At 43.2% G+C, this 18648-nt stretch overlaps 1 protein-coding gene across 2 annotated transcripts in view; it reads right to left on the bottom strand.

The window, feature by feature from the left end:
• The window catches only part of PLEKHH2 (pleckstrin homology, MyTH4 and FERM domain containing H2), a 417559-nt gene that overhangs the window by 131765 nt on the left and 267146 nt on the right, over positions 1 to 18648 (bottom strand). For both annotated transcript variants that reach the window (XM_063918337.1, XM_063918336.1), the window contains exons 8-12: positions 17162 to 18108; positions 16282 to 16354; positions 15065 to 15159; positions 14797 to 14938; positions 10796 to 10932 (exon numbers count right to left, since the gene is read on the bottom strand). In XM_063918337.1, the coding sequence (XP_063774407.1) occupies positions 10796 to 10932; positions 14797 to 14938; positions 15065 to 15159; positions 16282 to 16354; positions 17162 to 18108 (1394 nt within the window). The remainder of the gene's footprint in view (positions 1 to 10795; positions 10933 to 14796; positions 14939 to 15064; positions 15160 to 16281; positions 16355 to 17161; positions 18109 to 18648) is intronic.

Below are 18648 nucleotides of genomic sequence, written 5' to 3'. Positions count from 1 at the left end.
CTGTAAACATGGCGCTGCCTTGTCGGCAGTATAACTGTAAGTATTCCACTTCGTTGGTAGTATAACTGTAAACATGGCACTGCCTTGTCGTCAGTACAACTGTAAACATGGCGCTGCCTTGTCGGCAGTATAACTGTAAGTATTCTGCTTTGTTGGTAGTATAACTGTAAACATGGCGCTGCCTTGTCGGCAGTATAACTGTAAGTATTCCGCTTTGTTGGCAGTATAACTGTAAACATGTCACTGCCTTGTTCGCAGTATAACTGTAAGTATTCCGCTTTGTTGGCAGTACAACTGTAAACATGGCGCTGCCTTGTCGGCAGTATAACTGTAAGTGTTCCGCTTTGTTGGCAGTATAACTATAAACATGGCGCTGCCTTGTCGGCAGTATAACTGTAAGTATTCCGCTTTGTTGGCAGTATAACTATAAACATGGCGCTGCCTTGTCGGCAGTATAACTGTAAGTATTCCGCTTTGTTGGCAGTATAACTATAAACATGGCGCTGCCTTGTCGGCAGTATAACTGTAAGTATTTCGCTTTGTTGGCAGTATAACTATAAACATGGCGCTGCCTTGTCGGCAGTATAACTGTAAGTATTCCGCTTTGTTGGTAGTATAACTGTAAACATGGCACAGCCTTGTCGTCAGTACAACTGTAAACATGGCGCTGCCTTGTCGGCAGTATAACTGTAAGTGTTCCGCTTTGTTGGCAGTATAACTATAAACATGGCGCTGCCTTGTCGGCAGTATAACTGTAAGTATTCCGCTTTGTTGGCAGTATAACTATAAACATGGCGCTGCCTTGTCGGCAGTATAACTGTAAGTGTTCCACTTTGTTGGCAGTATAACTATAAACATGGCGCTGCCTTGTTCGCAGTATAACTGTAAGTATTCCGCTTTGTTGGCAGTATAACTGTAAACATGGCGCTGCCTTGTCGGCAGTATAACTGTAAGTATTCCGCTTTGTTGGCAGTATAACTATAAACATGGCGCTGCCTTGTCGGCAGTATAACTGTAAGTATTCTGCTTTGTTGGCAGTATAACTGTAAACATGGCACTGCCTTGTCGGCAGTATAACTGTAAGTGTTCCACTTTGTTGGCAGTATAACTATAAACATGGCGCTGCCTTGTCGGCAGTATAACTGTAAGTATTCCGCTTTGTTGGCAGTATAACTATAAACATGGCGCTGCCTTGTCGGCAGTATAACTGTAAGTATTCTGCTTTGTTGGTAGTATAACTGTAAACATGGCACTGCCTTGTCGGCAGTATAACTGTAAGTGTTCCACTTTGTTGGCAGTATAACTATAAACATGGCGCTGCCTTGTCGGCAGTATAACTGTAAGTATTCCGCTTTGTTGGCAGTATAACTATAAACATGGCGCTGCCTTGTCGGCAGTATAACTGTAAGTATTCCGCTTTGTTGGCAGTATAACTGTAAACATGTCACTGCCTTGTTCGCAGTATAACTGTAAGTATTCCGCTTTGTTGGCAGTACAACTGTAAACATGGCGCTGCCTTGTCGGCAGTATAACTGTCAGTATTCCACTTTGTTGGCAGTATAACTGTAAACATGGCACTGCCTTGTCGGCAGTATAACTGTAAGTATTCCGCTTTGTTGGCAGTATAACTATAAACATGGCGCTGCCTTGTCGGCAGTATAACTGTAAGTATTCCGCTTTGTTGGCAGTATAACTGTAAACATGTCACTGCCTTGTTCGCAGTATAACTGTAAGTATTCCGCTTTGTTGGCAGTACAACTGTAAACATGGCGCTGCCTTGTCGGCAGTATAACTGTCAGTATTCCACCTTGTTGGCAGTATAACTGTAAACATGGCGCTGCCTTGTCGGCAGTATAACTGTCAGTATTCCACTTTGTTGGCAGTATAACTGTAAACATGGCGCTGCCTTGTCGGCAGTATAACTGTAAGTGTTCCGCTTTGTTGGCAGAATAACTATAAACATGGCGCTGTCTTGTCGGCAGTATAACTGTCAGTATTCCACTTTGTTGGCAGTATAACTGTAAACATGCTACTTTAACATAAGCATAACTGTACACGTTGCTTTCTCATACGTCCTAGAGGATGCTAGGGACTCCGTAAGGACCATGGGGTATAGACGGATCCGCAGGAGCTAGGGCACACTATAAAGACTTAAACTGGGTGTGAACTGGCTCCTCCCTCTATGCCCCTCCTCCAGACCTCAGTTAGACTTTGTGCCCAGGAGTGATGGGTCACACACTAGGGGAGCTCTCCTGAGTTTCTCTAAAAGACTTTATGTTAGGTTTTTTATTTTCAGGTAGACCTGCCGGCTACAGGCTCCCTGCAGCGTGGGAGTGAGGGGGGAGAAGCAGGACCTACATCTTCTTAGTTCAAGGGCTCTGCTTCTCGGCTACTGGACACCATTAGCTCCAGAGGGTTAGATCACTTGGTGCGCCTAGCTGCTTGTTCCCGGAGCCGCGCCGTCAACCCCCTCACAGAGGCCAGAAGACAGAAGCCGGGTGAGTATTAGAAGAACAGAAGACTTCAGTGACGGCAGAAGACTTCAGTAACGGAGGTACAGCGGTCGCGCTGCGCTCCAATCTCCCACACAACGGCACTCATAGGGTGCAGGGCGCTGGGGGGGGAGCGCCCTGGGAGGAAGGTTACTGTTGTTTTACTAAGACTGGCTTTGAAAGCGTGTTCGGTGCCTGGGCACCGTGTCTCATTCCCCCGCCAGCATGTTAGAGCGCACTACTCGCCATTGACCCCCTGCTGCCGGCTTTGACGGGTGCAGGGCGCTGGGGGGGGAGCGCCCTGAGCAGCAAGTTACAATTTCTTTGTTGAGGGCAAAAAAGTGTTTATGTTGGCGCTGCCGGGGCTCCGTGTCCCGGATCCCCACCAGCGCGTGTTAGCGCACTGCGTGCCTTTTCTCCCCCCCCCCCCCCCCCCCGCCGGCTTCCATGGGTGCAGGGCGCAGAGGGGGGGGGGGGGGAAGCGCCCTGAGCAGCAAGTTACAATTTCTTTGTTGAGGGCAAAAAGTGTGTTATGTTGGCGCTGCCTGGGCTCCGTGGCCCAGGCCCCCGCCAGCGCGTGTTAGCGCACTGCGCGCCTTTTCTCCCCCGCCGCCGGCTTCCATGGGTGCAGGACGCCGGGGGGGGGGGGGGAGGGCGCCCTGGGCAGCATATATAATATGTAGATATGAGCCCCCGGCGCCGCCCGCGATTCCGACAGTCATAGCGGCTGTCACGCGCCGCGCCGGTGCTCCCACACACCAACGTTTTACTTGGGTGCAGGGCGCAGGGGGGGCGCCCTGAAAGTCAGTTTTCGATGATATATAGTGTATTTACACTATACACGAGTCCAGCCTGTATATTTATGATAAGAGGCTAGAGCGCGCCGGGAAGGGGCGGAGCTTAGCCCTCACAGAGGAGTCAGCGCCATTTTCCTCAGATCCCCGCCAGGACTTGCTGTTTAGTAAGATGGAGGGGGGCACAGTGTTTTAATGCTATATGGGGGTCATATAGCATTATGTTTGATAATGGACGCATAATCCTTGCTGTAATACATAAATTCACTGTTTCCGTTTGTTTACCCACTATCGGTTAGTCGACATATGTCGGCAGGTGTGAGGGCTTTGTCACGAGCTGCTGTCGGTATAACTGTCGGCTTCGCCGGCGCATGGCGATGCTTGATTCGGTAAATTAAGTATTAGCAAATTGGGTTTTGTGTGCTTAAAACAGTAAACACGATAGGGGAGATACAGTTGTTTGTGGATGCCCTGTCGGCATCAACGGTATTTCCTGGGTAAAAAAAAAAAAGAAAGAAGATTATCAGGCTGTTATTGCCTTGTACCTGTATATATATGTATATTTATAGGTATATGTGGGGGGAGTGTTATCAAAATTGTATTTGTATGCTTCCCTCAGACCCCTCGGGGTTCCAAGATTATTATTATTATTTTTTTCCCGCCTACTATTCCTTGCTGTCGACATTTACTAAGTTTCTGTCGACCATAACGTTCCTGGTAGATCCACATCGGGGGCATGTCAGTACATGGTCATACACATTCACAACACATTACTGTCACTAGGGACCTGACAGGTCTGGACAATCCACTTGCGTATAGGTTATATCTATATGTGTATATGTGTTTTTTAAAATAAGTGTTATGGGATGCCTCTCCCTAATTTACTAGCACTGCTCCTTCATTGTTTTTTTGCCATTTTAAAAATTATGATTACTATATACCTATACATTGTTAATTGACAGGAAGTGATGTCATAACTAGTAACCCCTTATCAGTAGGTATATAAGTCTGTCCTGCACACTTGATCACTACCCCTTGATGAAGTCACACTGACGAAACGCGTTGGGATATCCTGTATGACCCTCCATCTCAAGTTAAGCTATATTTAATAGTTTTATTCTTTTTTTTTTACCCTTTTTATGTCTTAAGGAAGTTTTTTTATACTTTTTTAACATATATCAAATTTTTTACGTATATATACCTTTTTACCACTTCATGTCATATATGTAGTTATATGTAAAAAATAGTATTTGCTTCTAATTAGTGTTCTTATGTATTTTTGACAAATAAATTGTTTTAACTTTTTATAAAACAAAGGATTTTTTACCATGTCCTTTATAAATTGTATTTTAGTCCTCTAAATATTTTTTTATATATAAACACCAGTGGTCGCCAGAACCCCTACCTACCCATACTCATATGTAGATATAGGATTATATATGCATGGTTAGGATATATGTGTTTTATTGTGTATTACATGATGTATATCCATGAATGCTGAAATAATGGTATTCTTATCATGTGCTGGTCGCTCTGTTGATTAAGCTCTAGATTGGCCATGACGAGTTGGTTTTCGATCCTCTCAAGGAGTCCGAATATTATTCTCTTCACAACGCGGAGAAGAAATTATGACAGTCAACTCCTGGTCGACGCAGAGCCCGGTCGCAAGGATCATACACAGGCAGCTAAGTGAAATTTTATTTCTATACTTTGACCTTATTTGCACTGTATGCACTTGAGGGAGTGTTGTATTCGGGTAGGCATCCGATAGAATTACCCTACCCAGAGTGGGTAAGCTTGCCTATGTTGATTCTACCTTACAACATTACAGCAGGCTGCCACGTGACAGCAGGAGGTGTGACCGGAAAAATGCTGAGGATGTCGCATGCTGGAGGGAGGTATACAGCTGTTTGGTGTGGCCTCTGTTCAGTCAATCTCGCCGGATACCGCTGGTAAGTCTAACTTCGTGAGTTAGCCTCCTTCACAACGGTTGGTGACGCATTCTTTTGTGGGATGCAGTCGTTTTAACCGGTTCGATACCGTTCTTTTTTCCTTTTCTGTGCAGGCAGTGGAAGGTGAAAAGGTAAGAGTTCTGCAGCCTTGTTAGGTTCGCAGTAGTGGATGTCGTTTTCTGTATCCTCCACATCCACCACTTGTCGCTGAGTCTATAGGGCTGGTACCCACTCCGGTGGGCACTCGTCTACTAATTTTCAGTTGGTCCAGGAATAGACTAGGACCTGTGGGTTATTTATAGAATCCAAAGGGGAACATTCTGAGTTACGGTTGTTTCCCCTTGCTGTTTTTCTAATAGTTCTTGCTGTTCCACTTTGGAAGGGAAGATAGTACGCCACGCCATACAAAGGTGCGTCAAGATCAGGACATTGTCCGGTTGTCACTGTATAAAGGTGCATATCGTTGTTTCTCTCTGACTGTTCTTCGACACAGGGATTGGCTGTTGTTTCCAACAACACAGAGGTCGGACGTGGGTTTCAGAGTAGATAATGACCGGTTGAGGTTCGGTGTTTTTCCATGTGGAAAGAGGTCTGAAGATCCAGAGTTGGATCGGCTTTACTGTGACACTTCATCAATGTGTTCCGTTACTAAACCGTTTGGGTGCGGCCTGAGAGGTCTTTTTTGGTGAGCGGGTCTAATGCCAGAGTGGCTTTCAAGAGACCAGTTGGAGAAGTGGTCCGGGTCTCACCTGCACATGCACCTGAATATAATCCTAACGGCCAGGACATCGCTCCTGTGGTGTCTGTTCGGTTCTCTCCTTCTAGAGGGATGAAGGTTCGGGTTCCGGGTGTAGATCCTGGTGTCCGTGCATACAGACCTCCGAGACGGGGGAGCAGTACTTGCAAGGGACGTGTTTCCAGGGGATAAGGTCAGGTTGGAAAGCTTGTCTGCTATAAGCTTTCTTGAATTAAGAGTTAGTTTCGACAAACGTATTCTGCATGTTCTGCCCGTGTTAGTTCTGCTAGACGACTTGTCAGCAGTGGCGTAAGTAAACCGCTATGGCGGAACAAGGAGCAAAGCGGCAATCGCAGATGATGCACAGTTGGGTGAAAAGTCTGGTAAACGGTATATTAGCAGTCTTCATTCCGGAGGTGAACGACGGAGAAATTGATTTCTTCTGCGGACGCGATCTCCATCCGGCAGAAATTCAGTCATCATCGAGAAGTTTTCACAGACATGACAAGTCTTTGAGGAATGTCGCAATTGGATATGCTGGCGTCTCGCCTCAACGAGAGGCCTCAGGGATATTGTTCCAGGTCAAGGGACGCTCAAGCTATAACTGTGGACACCCTTGTGACACCGTGGGTGGTTTTAGTCGGTCTATGTGGCCTCTCCGCTTTCACTTTTTCTGAAGGTGATAAACGTGAGATGAACAAAGGTTCAGGCGATCCTCTTGGATCCGGTCTAGACAAGGAGGGTTTGCTATCCAGTTTTTCATGACTTACTCATAGAAGATTCCTGCCCTCTTCCTCTACGTGAGGATCTGTTACAACAAGTTCAGGGCGTGTTTCAAGACTTACCGCGGCTGCGTCCGACGTCGTGGCTGTTGAATGCCATATCCTAAACCGAAAGGGTGTTCCCAGTGACGTCATTTCCTCAATTCTTCAGGCTAAGAAAGAAGTAACGGCTAAGCTTTACCACCGTAGTTGGCGTAACTATGTGTTTTGGTGTATATCCAGGAAGGCTCCTATGGAAGGCTTTCAGCTAGGTCGTTCTTTATCCATATTTTACAAACCGGTGTGGATGCAAGCCTAAAGTTGGGCTCCATTTCAGTGCAGTGTGGCCTAATAATTTCTTTACAAAAATTTCTCTCTGGGAAAGTGGTCATGCTCTTGGCTTTGACATCCGCAAGGCGGGTGTCGGAAGTGGTGGTTTTGTCTCGCAAGAGCTTTGTTTGATCTTTCATGTGGATAGAGAGGAACTGAGAACTCGGTTAGGAGTTCTGCCAAGAGTGGTTTCTGGCTTTAGCAGAAATCGGCCTATTTTGATGCCGCTGGATACTTAGGCATTAGCTGTTCAAACTCTCTCGATGTAGCCAGGGATTTGAATACTTAGGTCGCCAATTTGGCTCAGTTTGGAGAAACAGAGGCTCTGTTTGTCTGGCTTGTTCCCAGCATGGTTTGGGTGACTGTGTTATGCAGTCTGTTACACGCTGGATCTGTGAGGCTATTTGGCATGTTCGTTCTACGGCTGGATTGCCGTCACCGAAGTCGGTGGAGGCCCGTTCTACTGGGAAGATGGGCTCTTCTTGGGCGGATGCCCAAGGAGTCTCGGCGGTTCAAATTTGCCGAGTGGATACTTGGTCGGGTTCAAACACTTTGGCAAAATTCTACAAGTTTGATACCCTGGCTGATGAGGACCTCATGTTTGCTCAATCGGTGCTGCAGAGTCGTCCGCACTCTCCCGCCCGTTTTGGAGCTTTGGTATAATCCCCATGGTCCTTACGGAGTCCCCAGTATCCTCTAGGACGTATGAGAAAATAGGATTTTAGTACCTACCGGTAAATCCTTTTCTCTTAGTCCGTAGAGGATGCTGGGCGCCGTGCCAGTGCGTACTGTGTCTGCAGTTATTGCTTTTGGTTGCACTTTAGTGGTGTTTCTTCTCTGTCAGACTGTTGCTGACGTTGTTCAAGCCAGGGCATGAGGTGTCTTATTATTGGTTGTGTTGGCACACAGGTTGTGTTACATATTCTCTCAGCATGTGGCTGTGTATTTTTCATGCCGTAGGCTGGTTTTCTATTGAATGTCACGTTCTGCGGTATGTTCATGGTGTGAGCTGGTATGACACTCACCGTGTTTGTAAATTCTTTCCTCGAAATGTCCATCTCTCCTGGGCACAGTTTTCTAACTGAGGTCTGGAGGAGGGGCATAGAGGGAGGAGCCAGTTCACACCCAATTTAAGTCTTTATAGTGTGCCCAAGCTCCTGCGGATCCGTCTATACCCCATGGTCCTTACGGAGTCCCCAGCATCCTCTACGGACTAAGAGAAAAGGATTTACCGGTAGGTACTAAAATCCTATTTTTACAGCATGTTTACAGGTATACTGTCAACACCATTAAAATGCCTTAATTAGCATTTTAACAGGGTCGACATGCTGGGATTATGGTACTGACAAGAACATTTTCTGCACATTTTCTAGTACAGTAACTGGCCATATAAGCAAGATGTATACAGTTTGGCAAGGATAGCATATGCGCCGCCATTACAGCTGGAGAAAACAGTAGTATACGCCCCTGGTTTACATCAGGAGGTTTCGCTGAACTGTGATAGTAATAAATTTATAATATACACAATTCATACACAATATAGTATGTGACTGGACAGTATTATTAATAACTAATAAAGTCATACTTAAGGTGCGTACAGACTAGACAGTATTTTAAGTAATATAGACGATTCCAACGCATTGGAACGACATATTGTTTAAAATCCTCGAGTGTGTACGCACTAAGTATTGTCAGCAACATCCTCTGTCGGACAGCACATAGGTCCGACAGGCGACATCGCCGGTGAGGGCCATGCTGCTGAATGCAGCAAGGCCCCGCTTCCCCCTGCCGTCACTCCTGGCAACGGCAAGTGTGTATGCACTTGCCGCTGCCGGCACCCTCGCCGGGTCCGTTGCCACCGATATCACGCTGGGTACACATCGATTAGTGTGTACCCACCTTTACTGTACCATGTAAAACAAAATCAGAACAATTAATTTTAAACAAGCTCCATACTATGCAACTAAAGGCATACATCAGCAATTACAAAAAAAAACTATTTGCAGATTCTGAGATTTTTCCCCAGATTTAAAGATTCCTCAACCAATCTGCGCCCATACATTACAGATGTTTTTCAATGATTTGCAGATAATATTCTGCAAATACACATCTGCTGATCTGGAAAGGCATCAGTTTACTAGAAGCAGTCTACAAATCTGCTGAATGTTACCATACACTAGCAATCTACAGCCCCAATTTATCTGTGAAATCCAACATGTTAGACAAACTGATTTACCGATCCCAATCACTTTTTGGTTGGAATCTGCAATCTGTGAAACCCATACATTGCAGATTTATTTACACAATCATCTGCAAAAATCGATTGCTGATGATGAGGGGGCCTTTACTCAAATGGGAATTCATTTGCATGCACTGGCCCCCATTGCACCGGACTGGGAACTTAAGGCCCCAATACATCCACAATCAATTAGAGCAATTTGGAATTTTGCAGATGATTGTGTAAATAAATCTGCAATGTACAGATCCTAACCAAAAGTGATCGGGATTGGTAAATCAGTTTGTTCAACATGTTGGATTTCACAGATCAAGTGTAATTACTATACACTAGATTGCTAGTGTATGGTAACAATCAGCAGATTTGCAGACCTTTTCTAGTGAACTGATGAGCCTTTCAAGATTGTCAGATCTGTATTTGCTGAAAATGATTTGCAAATCACTGAGAAATATCTGTAATGTATGGGCGCAGATTGGGGAATCTTTAAATTTGGGGAAAAAAATCTCAGAATCTGCAAAAAAAATAATATATATTTTTTGTTGTTGTTGATTGCTGATGTATGGGGGCCTTTAGGCATGGTTAATCAGTACTGACCCTACAATAGAATATTCAGAGCATGAATTCCTGTCTCCCTTCCTTCATTTGCCACCATTAACCCCTTGACTGGCATGGTCACATCACCAGCAAGTGCTTTATCTGACCTGGTCGCACAGGATGCGACCAGTTAGATAAACAGCATGGAAAGAGAAACATCCCACTGCTGCAGCTTTCAGGGGGATCGGAAAGGTCCCTCTGCCTCCCTGCACCCTCCCCCAGTCTTTGCCGTGCTGCCAATCACTGCTGATCGGTTAGCACTGCAGGGCCCCCCACCCAGTGGCTGCAGACAAGAGAAGCCCCCCAAGCCCACCCTGTGTTCCTGATGGCTGTTCTGGCTTTTAAAATGATAGCCGCAATGTTTCCGAAGGTCGCGATGTTCTGATGGCTGATGGTGACGACTAATGTTCCGATGTTTGAAAACCAATTATTTTTTACAAATATCCCCCCCAATTTCTCTTTTCTTTTTTTTATTTAAATAAAATCATTTTGGATAAGTTTAAATACATGTATTTCACCTAATTCACTCATAAAGAAACCTGACCATTTCTGAGTGGTTTTTGGGAAAATAAATTAGTCAGTGCAGTGGTTAAACTAATGACATGGGTCCTGACTGGCTGGCTTAGGAGGGAGACATTTCTTTCTGCGGTGGCAGCCATGCAAATCTGTCATACAGATCGGTTCTGCAAAGGGAACACTGAGCTACAGAATAGGAGAAACTCTTGGAAAAAGAATCAACTTCAGCTGCATGTTAAGCAATGCAGACTTTAGAACTGCTTTAGAACATCTAAACACTGTTAATAAATCGGTAAATCTGTTTACTTTGATTTAAATGTTTTTGTGGAAAATATGTTGTGTAAAGCAGTCGGTTAGTACTTATTTCTGCCCCATGTGTCTTACATTTTTGTTATTGTCACTTGATGAGGAACAGGTTTTTGGAAGCTTCTGTTCTGGTTCTGAGAATTCACTGTCAATGGAATAAGCATCAGGAGGAATGGCATAGTCGCTGTCTGATGTCATGGAGGAGAATGAGATGCCTGCAGGGAAAGAGCACATTCAATTTATCTCTCCAGATTTATAGTCACATGCAACAGGCAGATGTACTACATTCTGACAAGATCAAAGACCACTTCATACCAAGAGGGCATGTATTACCTACAAGCAGGGTTGGACTGGCCCACAGGGGAACAGGGGGGGGGCAACTTCCTCTTCTGGAGATCAGGTTCCAGACTATGCACTTGAATTATACATTATACATATGTTACCTTAGACTGTACAGGACTATGGTGTATTTTCTACAGTGCATTGATACATTATAATGCATGCACTACAAGTATTTATTATATATGTATTTAATAAGGGGCCCAGACCATTCACTCTCTAATGGTTAGCCAAGCCTCTGTGGCAGCTGGCCACACCCACCCTGGAGACTGGCCACACCCCTAAACATGGGCCCCACAATCGCATTTCCCCGGTGGGCCCTTTATGCTCCAGTCCGACAGTCCGACACTGCCTACAAGGCATTATTACCCTGCTCTCGGTTGTAAAGGTGCCCACAAACAAAAGATGCAAGTCCTTTAACGATTTTACCTTGAACTCCCAGGCAGTCCCGGACAAACGATTTTGTGTATACACATAAGATAGATCTTAAGATCTGAGGAGTGGCCACATCCAAGAGCATGCTGTCTCTAACGGTAGCTTCAGATCTTCCCTGCAGTAGGAAAGATCTAAAGATACATCAAACGACCCTCAGGACTACACATCGGATCGTTATCTTTGGTGAAAAGTACACGATTTGCACATATATCGATCCGAAATCATGCGCATCATCCCTAGAATCGTTCTAGTGTGTGGGCACCTTAAGACTAATAACCCAGTTTCCCAAACAGCAGAACAGTGCTAGGTCAGTATCAAGGGCCACTGTAGACCTCACCAGCATTCAAATTCTTCCTGTATTGACAACACTCAGAAGAAAACGGTTACACAATCCACTGCTTATAGGCTGTGTTACAAAAGGATATGAACTCACTGGTTTTCAATGCAGGAACAAGAAGAGCAGAGTTGGAGGTTGCTGCACTAGAACTCTAATTGTTTTGCTGGATGGGGAAGAAGAGCCTGGTAGAAGTTACATTTTATCTGGAGTTACCCATTAGGGGTCCTAATGCTGAATCTATTATCCTTACACAGAAGCAATGTAGACTGACGCATGCTGTAGTTATGCTGCTCTACATATTTTTTAATGTAACCATCAAGAACTCATTTGACAACTTACAAAAAACTTATGTATACAGCCTATAGACCTTCAACAGAAATTTATTTGGGGTTGTCCACAACCTTCTTGTGTAAACCTCCACGCTACATAAGCCAAAGACCAGTGTGTGCCCCCTACCCCCCACCTCACCCCCCATTCCCCTGGAATCCCACCTGTTACTGCTGAGGAGCTTGGCACTGGTGTACTTAGCTCATCCATACAATTCTTGTGGAGCTATAGACAATCTATAATGCACTGTATTTCCCTGCAGCGATCAAGAACAGTTGAGAGTATACAGTATACGACACGGTAACTGTGTGTGTTAAAGGGCAACACTAAAAGAAAATCTGGAAATACATTCATTTGGGGTTTTATTTCACTTGTTCCCTAATATGTCACCAGCTGCTGCTAATTAACATTTACAGTCTCCTAGAAAACATCTGTTCTGAATCCTACAAAGTGAACAAATAAGTTCTATAACATTATTTCAAGGATCCCACCTATTATTAGACCCACATGTAGCATCTACTGCATAGAACTGAGGCTACAGTATTATACCTCCTTATGTCACATGCTTTTACAGGGGTAATCTCCTTATGTAATCAAAGTACATAGTGCCACAAATGAACTCTGCCTCGTGTAATGTTTATTTCTTTAAGCTATTATATTTCCTCTTTAAAGTAAAACAACTCATGATGACGAGTGAGTGTCATATATTTTTACATACAATATGAGGCTTATGATAACCTGTGAATTTAAGCAAACCATGATCTATCTATCTATCTATCTATCTATCTATCTATCTATCTATCTATCTGTCTGTCTGTCTGTCTGTCTGTCTGTCTGTCTGTCTGTCTATCTAAACTTGTATCTATCTATTGCTGTATCACTGGGATTTAGTAAATTCAGACCCTTGGGATTAGTTTTATTGGAAGGAGAGTAAATGAAGCTTGAGGCATTTGTAATGCATCTTCACATAGAGGCCTGAGCTGCTAGGATTGCACAGATACTGCATGTACAGCAGAAAGTACAGCAGGGGCAGGCTGCAGTTGGATTACCAACAGAGAGGTAGATGTAAGACCAGGCGATATGCAGGAGTTACCGGGAGAGAATGCCAGGCCAACATGCAGATGGGCAGAGTCATCGATCCAAATGCCAGCCGTGACTAGGAGGGAGACAGATGGCCATGAGATGACACCACCAAACCTGGTAATGGGGGCTAGGAACCTGATGTGTTACATTTATCTCCTATACATCAACTAGCAACTATCTCATAAATATCAAATTGCATCTATCTATTTATCTCATATATTTTAACTAGTATCTATTACATATATATATATATATATATATATATAAACATACACTACTGCTGCAATCGCGCCATACACCCCTTCTCGGTGCACCAGGCCTCGTGCAACTCCGCTTTCACCAAGTGTCTTTTTCACTCTGTTATTAAGTGCGTCTTAATCACAATGAGATGCAACAAAACCTCTTCACAAGACTGCACTGATTTATCTGATATGCGACACTTGTACATTTGTGTGTGACTAAGTCTGAATCTGTGTAGAAAGTGTTATGATGCAGCAGCCACAGCTTTATTTTCACAAGCTTTCAAGTTCCGTTGTGCTTCATCTAAAGATTCAGACTCGGTGGCATACAGATATACAGGTGTTGAATATCACATTAATCAGTGCAGGCTTGTGGTGTGGTTTAGTTGCATAGCAATTAAGACCCTACATCGCTCAGCACAGGTGTATCTATCTATCTATCTATCTATCTATCTATCTATCTATCTATCTATGATCATACATACAATCAGATCTGTACAATGTGACCTGTGCACAATGCTCACCAACTCAACAGATGTTATTTAATTGTAATGATCCAATCCAACTATATTTATATTAAAATAACAGGTAAATAGTACAATAAAGCCTAACAAGCACATGCTACCTACAGAAAGGGAGGCAGACATTTTGTGGGATAAAAAAAAGCAGTTAGGGGGAGATGTACTAAGCCTGGGAGGGAGATAAAGTGGACGGAGATAAATTACCAACCAACCAGCTCCTAACTGCCATATGTAACAGTTTGTTTTTGAAAAATGACAGTTAGGAGCTGGTTGGTTGGTAGTTTATCTCTCTCCATTTTATCACGCTCCAAGGCTTAGTACATACAGTATGCCCCTCAGTTCACTATGAACCAGTTCCTCATGAATATTTGCCCATGAAGTGTCTCAGTGATGTCAATGGTTCCTAATGAAGTGACAGATGGCATTCCAAATAATGTGTAGGTGGCAGGTACCCTTTAGGGGCTGAATCGTCATACAACTGTATAAACATTATTTCCCCTTTAAGTTGTCCATCATATACTTGATGCCTACGCTTTGTTGAATACTCTGAGCATGAGCTTTGTTGTTATATTTCATCAAAATGGACAACTTAAAGGGGTGATACCATAATTATAACATTTCTGCACTGGTTCAGCCCCTGAAGGATACCTGTCTTCTACATAATGATGGCGGCCATTTTGTGAACTGAAGCAATATTTATGACAATGCCATGTATTACTTTATTAGTAATCCATGTTCTTATGTTCTCTTTTCTGGCATAGTTTCTGCCAAAATGCAGTACTCAGAGTGTGCACTCGCCTCGTTTCAGAGCTCGTGGACTTCCTGCTTCACTCTGATTCCGGCAGTCTGACTCCGAGGTCCGTGAGCTGGAAAGTGAGCTGACTTCTTCCTCAGATCCCGATGAGTCCTCCAAAGGACTGGTGCTTATCTGAGTCGCTTTCTGCATATCACATAACATAAAATATGAAACCTAATAGCTTCTGTAATAGTGTAGAAAGTCTGTGAAATTTTATACAAATATTAAATAATTATGTACTGTAATACTGTACAGATTGCATATCCATACCCCTTTCAATGTGGTGTAGACAGGAGAGGTCATGTTCTTGTATATGAGAGATGTGTAGACACCAGATGTTAAACATGTTGTCACTGTGGTACCTACTAAAAAACAACAGTGTATTTTTTATTTTATGCTTTTAAACATAGGGCACAATCCAATATTAAAACAGCAAAACATCAATATGAAAGTGAGTGTTGGTGCACTGTGCTTCTAAAGAGCAGATAGAGTAGATCTCGTTTTTTGCCATGAATGGCTGTTATAGACGCCCCTCCAAGAAAAAGCTACTCCTCTATTGCCGGCTGCCCAATTGCTATGGACTCCTCAGTGAAGCTTGGCCATTAGCTGGATGTGATCCTGTGATCACAATATGGTAGGTCCACCTGCCAGAGCTTAGATCCCTAGGAGCATTTTTATTGAGTGTCTGGCAGACCCATTTCTCAATTAGGGGGACATGTATCAAACAATTCTAATACACAACTCTGTTTACGGTCCAAATGGAAACCAGTAAAGTTTAATCACATTTGCAAGCATCTGTACTATCTAAGTAAGAGACATCACAATCAGTGATAATACTTGTCAGACCGTTGAAACTGAGTAAAGCAACAGTGTTGCTGGCGGTATCCGTTTGATAGATAGACAGTGTCTAGTTAGACAGTCAATAGATAGACACCATATGTTAGACAGACATTAGGTCGACAGGGTCAAAAGGTCGACGTGAAAAAGGTAGACAGTACAAAAGGTCGACAGGTCAAAAGGTCGACATGGTCAAAGTGTCGACATGCAAATGGTCGACATAAAAAAGATAGACAAATGTTTTGTTTTTTTATGTAACATGTTTTGGACTATTTCATACCTTCTCTATCCATGTCGGCATTGAGTCGGTTATAAACCTTGTGGCGAGCCACCGTGCCCGAAGCGTGGCGAGCCCAGCGAGGGTATGCCTATGCCTTTCTACAATTGGGGGTCCCAGATGACAAAACTATCCACACAAACCAGAAAAATGCAAAAAAACATGGTGTCTACCTTTTTCATGTCGACCATTTTCATGTCGATTTTTTGACCCTGTCGACCTTTTTCATGTCGACCTTTTTACCCTGTCAACCTAATTTCTGTCTAACATATGGTGTCTATCTATTGACTGTCTAACTAGACACTATCTATCTTTCATACCGGAACCGTTGCTGGCAAAACCATAATCATACTGCAGATAACTAATAACTTACTTTTGATGTTGGGATCCACAGAAACTTCAGACATTCTCATACCAGACTTGGCAATAGCATATATTCGATTTTCCTGTTAGTAAATTTCACAGTTATAAATCATGAAATAAATAAATATCCTACAATTCTAAACAATTCCATATGGGTCTTAATGTGCAAAATTAACTATTAAAATTAACTATGAATGAATTATTTATTAATTAAAAATAACATACAGTATACACATACTTCCCAACCATTTCACTTTCAATGATGCTGCGAAGCCATAACCCTTTCCAAGAGGACAAGCCCCCTTTTCCAGGCACTCTCCCTTTGGCACAAGCATGATCCTGATTTTACAGCACAAAATGTTGGGAGGTGGGCTATTGGCCTTATTTAAATCTGCTGATACTCTTAATAAATGGGGCGATTTATCAAACCTTCTAAAGTGAAAGTAGAGGTGTTTCTCATAGCAACCAATCAATTCCAGCTATCCTTTTTGCAGTACATTCTATAAAATGATAGCATCTGATGGATTGCTAAGAGCAACACTGCAGCTTTAGAATGTTTGATGAATCTCCCCTTTGGTCGTCCTTGTTTCCATCTGCATTTCTGGGCTCTGTTTTCTGTGCGTTCTGTTACAGTCTTATCTTCTATGTTATGCAATATTTTGTCCCCATTTGATGTCCTGTTTCAGTATGCACTACTGTAATACTAGTGCACCAAAACAGTGAAATCCAGTACCAATTAACTGTGGCCACATACTGTACTATTATTTCATTCATATCACTATGTTAGTAGACCTGTGCTATCTGCCATGAAGTAGAAAAAGCTAGAGAACAGCTCTAATGAACACAGTACATAGTATGAAGCAAAACAGTAAAAATCATACAATAGTTACCCAAGAAGGAAACCGGTGCAACGGGGGAGTTGGTGGTTTGGAACAATAAATCTTATCTGGTGAACTCATAGTGTTCTGGTCAACAGCATGATTTTCTTTTACATCATATGAAAATAAACTGTCATCGTGTCCAGTGTCCATCTTCTGGATAATGTTACTACCCTGCTCATCAACCAAGTCAATGTTTGTCTCCTGTGGCCTGAATGGCTTCACCATACTTATCGCATTCCTATCTTTACCAAACATCCTGTCTGAGCTCATCTGAGGTTGGCTTAGGTGCTTTTTGGCCATAGATGAGCTTATACTTAAGATATTAGGAGTTCGTTGCTTAGGTGAAGGTAAGTTGGTTACCACATCTTTTGAGTTGGTACACATTGGTCCAGATGTCAGAGAACTTGATATCTTTGATGAAGATATGGTTGGTGTAAATACTTGGCTTGGGATAGTGGCATCACTGGGGCAGAATGAGTAGTTTGAGACATGACTTTGATTTTTGGAATTTAGTTCATCGGATGAGGCATCCAGTTTTGACCGCTGACTTGAAAATGTAAAATATTTTTTACCACCCAAGTTATTACTCTTTTGTAATCCTTTATGTAATGTATACAACTGAACGTGTTCACTCATAGGTGAACCCATGTTATCATCTTCGCAAGCAGAGTTGCTTTCTTCTGAAGCTGTTAGATACATGTCACTTCCGCGTTTACCATTCTGGTTGCCTTCTTCAGAGGTTTGGCTGGACAAAGAGGACACACATCTGGCTTTGTTCTGAGATTTCTTTATGTCTTCTTCTGAGCTCCAGTCACTTACAGTAATGCTAGGGATATCTGACGCTGCCCTTCCCTTGCTTGGTCTTTCTATAGCACTGATGTTTTGTAGTATGGATGTCTGTGATGCCAGGCCATCTAGCCACTGGTTACTGATGGACTTTTCTTTAGTTTTGAGTTCTGTAAGTAGAAAAAAAAAGTAAATACTCAGATTTATCTGGTTTCAATGTATATTACTCATCTATAGATAATGGCTGGAATGTAATGAAGTCTGAATTCAGCGGGCGCACAGGATGCCGTACGAACTTGGACGTTTTTTTAAACGGGCAATCATTTACAAGGCCTTCTATATAATTGCGCCTTTAAAAATATGTCTGAGTTTGACCGGCATCCCACACGGGCGCTGAACTCAGACTTCATTAAATCCCGCCCAATATATAAAACAATGGCCCATGCTCAGATATACCATGATAGGAGTATACTGTAGGTAGCATTCCCGTATATCAGGTAAAGCAGTCATTATCTCTCTCTACCCTTGCCTGATTTGTTTGTGACCTTTCACATTACTTTGAAATGTGGTCAGGGAAATATGGCTTCACAAAGAGGCCTATCAGTAGAAAGAGTTGACCACTGGGGTTCAGTTGGTTTATTGCCTAAGAGGCCCAATTTCCTGATAACATATAAGCAATCCTTTACTTATTAAGCATATTCATATATTGT

The sequence above is a fragment of the Pseudophryne corroboree genome, chromosome 4, assembly GCF_028390025.1.
Source record: "Pseudophryne corroboree isolate aPseCor3 chromosome 4, aPseCor3.hap2, whole genome shotgun sequence".
Lineage (NCBI taxonomy): Eukaryota > Metazoa > Chordata > Amphibia > Anura > Myobatrachidae > Pseudophryne > Pseudophryne corroboree.
This window is presented reverse-complemented; position numbering and strand designations above follow the sequence as displayed.